The sequence below is a fragment of the Gossypium hirsutum genome, chromosome A02, assembly GCF_007990345.1.
Source record: "Gossypium hirsutum isolate 1008001.06 chromosome A02, Gossypium_hirsutum_v2.1, whole genome shotgun sequence".
NCBI classification, from domain to species: domain Eukaryota; kingdom Viridiplantae; phylum Streptophyta; class Magnoliopsida; order Malvales; family Malvaceae; genus Gossypium; species Gossypium hirsutum.
Genome location: NC_053425.1, coordinates 18,551,318 through 18,554,754, shown reverse-complemented (window position 1 = coordinate 18,554,754; position 3,437 = coordinate 18,551,318). Strand labels below are relative to the sequence as shown.

At 36.7% G+C, this 3,437-nt stretch overlaps 1 protein-coding gene across 1 annotated transcript; it reads right to left on the bottom strand.

Moving 5' to 3' along the window:
• Positions 1-234: 234 nt before the first annotated feature.
• Positions 235-2,209, bottom strand: LOC107952198 (uncharacterized). The gene is made up of 2 exons (XM_016887477.1): positions 749-2,209; positions 235-642 (listed from the first exon to the last, which is right to left on the bottom strand). The coding sequence occupies exons 1-2, from the start codon at positions 2,207-2,209 to the stop codon at positions 235-237; spliced, it is 1,869 nt and encodes a 622-aa protein (XP_016742966.1).
• Positions 2,210-3,437: the final 1,228 nt, after the last annotated feature.

Genomic DNA, 3,437 nt, shown 5'->3' with positions numbered 1-3,437 from the left:
TTCATCTGGTTGAAGGACTAGGTGATACATGGCAACACATGCATGGGAATAGGGAATCCCACTTATTTGCCAACTTCTACAACTACATATCTTTTGACTTAGGTCCACTGTATACTGATAACTTCCTTTCCTCAACTTACATCCATTTTCACCATTCCATATCAGTTGCCACTCTACACAGTCCTTCTTTTTGGCATCACACTTAGCTTTCACCAATGGACCATAATTTTGCTTCTATCCATTACATAACTTCCTTTTTTGTACTATCCTAGTCATCATCTTGGTCCTAATATCCTCAAGCATTCTGATATTGCTTTTGAACCTAACTTCGACAATACTTGAATTGAATGCTTCACACAAATTGTTGTCAACTATATCTGATTTACAAGTAGTCCCCAAAAATTCCCTAGTCCACGTCTTTGGAGACTTTTTCATCAAATTATCGTAAACATCCTTATCTTTCTTCTCCAGTGCTGAACATAGATCCTCCCACTTCCTCTCAGTCGTGCACTTTGCAATCTGCCAGAAATCACACTCATAAGATTTCCCTAACTTCCTCCCTGACCAATTTGCAAACACATGCCTCACACAATTCCTATACTCCACCCTTGGTAGTATGTCAGAAATTACAATCTCAAGGCCCTAAGTCAAATTAATGAAAGAGATAGATTGTTAGAAAATTTTAGTTAAATACAAATAACAGATTAAAAAAAAACAATATCAAGCTTAAAATTGCATATTTACTAACCTTCTGTTGGTCACTGATAATTGTGTACCCATACCCATCTTCCAAGCCCAAATCAATTGATAGGAGACTGAGAAACCAACCCCATGAATTAGTGCACTCCACTTCAACCACAACCCATGCAATAGGGAACATTTGGTTGTTTGCGTCTCTTCCAACAGCTGTGAGAACTTCACTCTTAAATGGGCCTTTTAGGAAGCAACCATCTAATCCAATGAGTGGCCTACACCCCGCTTTCCAGCCTCTTTTTAATGCATTAAAGCACACATAATACCTCTTAAAATATGGAAGGGAGTCTGCTGTCACCCTTTGAACAACCATTTTTATTGTGCTTCCTGGCATCTTTGACCTTAACTCATGAGCATAGTCCCATAGCAAACCAAATTCATGCTTATGATTCCCAGCCATTTTCTCATTCACTATTTTCTTCGCTCTATAACAACAGTCAATGGTCTCATTTACATGCAACTCAGAAGCACATCTTCTTTGAATTTCCCTCAGCTTCATCTTAGAATGATCCTTGATAGTTGCTTCAAAATGTTGGGCAATCATAGCAGCAGTCACCATTTTGTTCTTAAAACTAACCGAACAATGGTGCTCATCCTGAAACGTCTTTATTTGCAAGCATTTCGCAACAGGACTGTAGCTAGCCCTAATTCTCCATGGACAGTTAGGGGAAGCAATGCACCTGACAACAACCCTTTTCGGTTCATTCTTAATAAACTTTAGTTGTCTTCTACATTCTTTGGAGTACTTTTGAATTGCACTCTTAAACTGTTTGCCATCCTTAAACAACATTCCCAGACTAAACTTTAACTTATCATTGTATACGGGAAACTTGCTCCTCTTTCTCTCACCATCTTCATGTTCTTCATCTTTATCGGACTCAACCAAGCTTCCATGTTCATCTGAGTCCCATACCTCAGTCTCATTTCCATCCTCCTCTTCCCCACTACGTGTAGCAGCAAAATTATCTAGTCCATCTGATGTTGCAAAGTCACCAGCATATTTATCAGCAACATTATCCACTCTATCTGATGTTGCAAAATCACCAACATATTCATCAGCAACATTATCCACTCCATCTGATGTTGCAAAATCACTAGCATATTCATTACCAGCAACTTCACTATCATTATCTTCTCCAACAGTAGACCCTAAACTAATATGTCCACCACTTTCCATACCAATATCCTCATCTACCTCAATACCAGTAGCAGACACACCCTCCCCATCAGCTTGTACCTCTCCTACATCACCCTCCTCACTAGATTCTACCTTTTCTAGATCACCTTCATCATCAAATTCTACCCCTTTACCATCACCCTCCCCATCAACTTCCACCCCTTCAACATCACCCTCTCTAGTAGTCAACAAAAAAATTTCATCTACAATTATTGGGTTATCAACCTCATGTTCAACATATAACTCAATCTCCTTAAACTTGACCCAAAAGTCCAACATAGCTATGGTTGAAGTGTCATCATAAGTCACCCTTAGATTATTTTGTAACCCTACTGTACCATGCTCATGAAAATAGATTAACATGACAGTGTTAAACCCTAACCCAATTTTGACTATTTTATATAATTCAAAATAAGATATTGTGTCTGGGTCTTCTTTAAGCCTAATCACTTCCCCACCTATATATCTAACATATGGATCCTTTACAAAGTGCCCACCCACATGCAAAATAATATAATATTCATCATGTGATGACATCTACAAAAAATAGTAACACATTGTAAGCAAAAAACATTTAAAAAACAAACAAAGCAGTAACAGAAGTCTACCAGTTTAACATCTTTTCTGAGCAAAAGCAATTTGCTTTGAATAAAAAAACATTTTTCTAAGCAGAAAACATTAAAAAATAATAAAACAGAACTCACTGCCTACATCGGGACCACTTCTTTGAATATAATACAAAACAATAACACATGTCTACAATTTATCTTTTTTTGCTTGGGTAACAGAAATCAAAATCATCGGGACCACTGTTTCATCACAAATCGACAAAACAAACCCTACATTCTAGCACTAAAATTGCAATAATAAATCTCAATTAACCATCTACAATTTTTACAACAGTTTTATCAACAACATTAGGACCACCATCGCATCAAAAATCGACAAAACAAACCCTACATTTTCACACTCAAATTGCAATAGTAAATCACAAATAACCAACTAATCAAACCAAAAATGGAATTTATTTTCCCAACAAACCAAATAAGAAAGCACCTACCTTTCGATTTTGGGTTGCAGAAACTCTGACGATTGTTAATGTTTTTTCGTTCTCAACAATTTGATTCGTAAAAATTTTAGGGATTTCAAGAAGATTTTGGAATGCTATCGATTTAGGTATTTGAAGATTTAGGGACTTGAAGATTGTTAGGGATTCAATGAAAGATTTTAGAGGTTAGGGATTTAGGGAATTTCACGATTTGGGGGTTTTAGAATTTGGGAAAATGATTTTAGGGGTTTGGGGATTTAGGGTTTTTTTTGGTTTTATGATTATTAAATTTGTTTAATTTTTTGCCACGTCAGCTTATTTATTTTAATGTGAGCCACGTCATCGGTCAACAGCAAGGCCATGTAGACCAAATTTTTTGACCGGTTGTTGACTAACGGTTAGCTGACGTTTACCGTTTCAACTGGGTTGATGTCTAAAAAATCCGTTACGTTAAGGACT